Source organism: Pterocles gutturalis, unplaced genomic scaffold (assembly GCF_000699245.1).
Source record: "Pterocles gutturalis isolate BGI_N339 unplaced genomic scaffold, ASM69924v1 scaffold33449, whole genome shotgun sequence".
NCBI classification, from domain to species: domain Eukaryota; kingdom Metazoa; phylum Chordata; class Aves; order Pterocliformes; family Pteroclidae; genus Pterocles; species Pterocles gutturalis.
This window is the reverse complement of record NW_010131791.1, coordinates 9914-10215: the sequence shown is the minus strand read 5'-3', so window position 1 is coordinate 10215 and position 302 is coordinate 9914. Positions and strand designations below refer to the sequence as shown.

The 302-nt window shown below is 52.0% G+C and overlaps 1 protein-coding gene across 1 annotated transcript in view; it reads right to left on the bottom strand.

The window, feature by feature from the left end:
- The window catches only part of FAM110B (family with sequence similarity 110, member B), a 3150-nt gene extending 3095 nt beyond the window's left edge, over positions 1-55 (bottom strand). The window contains exon 1 of the mRNA XM_010080717.1: positions 5-55. Within this exon, the coding sequence (XP_010079019.1) occupies positions 5-55 (51 nt within the window). The remainder of the gene's footprint in view (positions 1-4) is intronic.
- Between the last annotated feature and the right edge of the window lie 247 nt (positions 56-302).

The window sequence follows — 302 nt, the reverse complement described above, 5'->3', positions numbered from 1 at the left end:
CGGCAGGGCTGACCGGCTTCACCATGCTACCTGTCGGTAGTGTTTCTGTAGGCATGTTTGGTGGTCTTTCCCCCGCAGCCGTTTTGGATTCTTCTCTGGGATCTCCTAAATGCACGGTGCAGAAACATGTACATGAAGCACAATGACTAGCCGATCAATCCTGGGATGTGAGCGTTAGCAGCAGCGCCTCATCTCACAGCTCATTAAATAACACTGCCTTTCTCTTTTAAAGGCGGCCTTTGGAGAGCAAGGCCACCCGACACAAGCCCGTATTAAGTCTGCTCCGCCGACTCCTTTCTTCT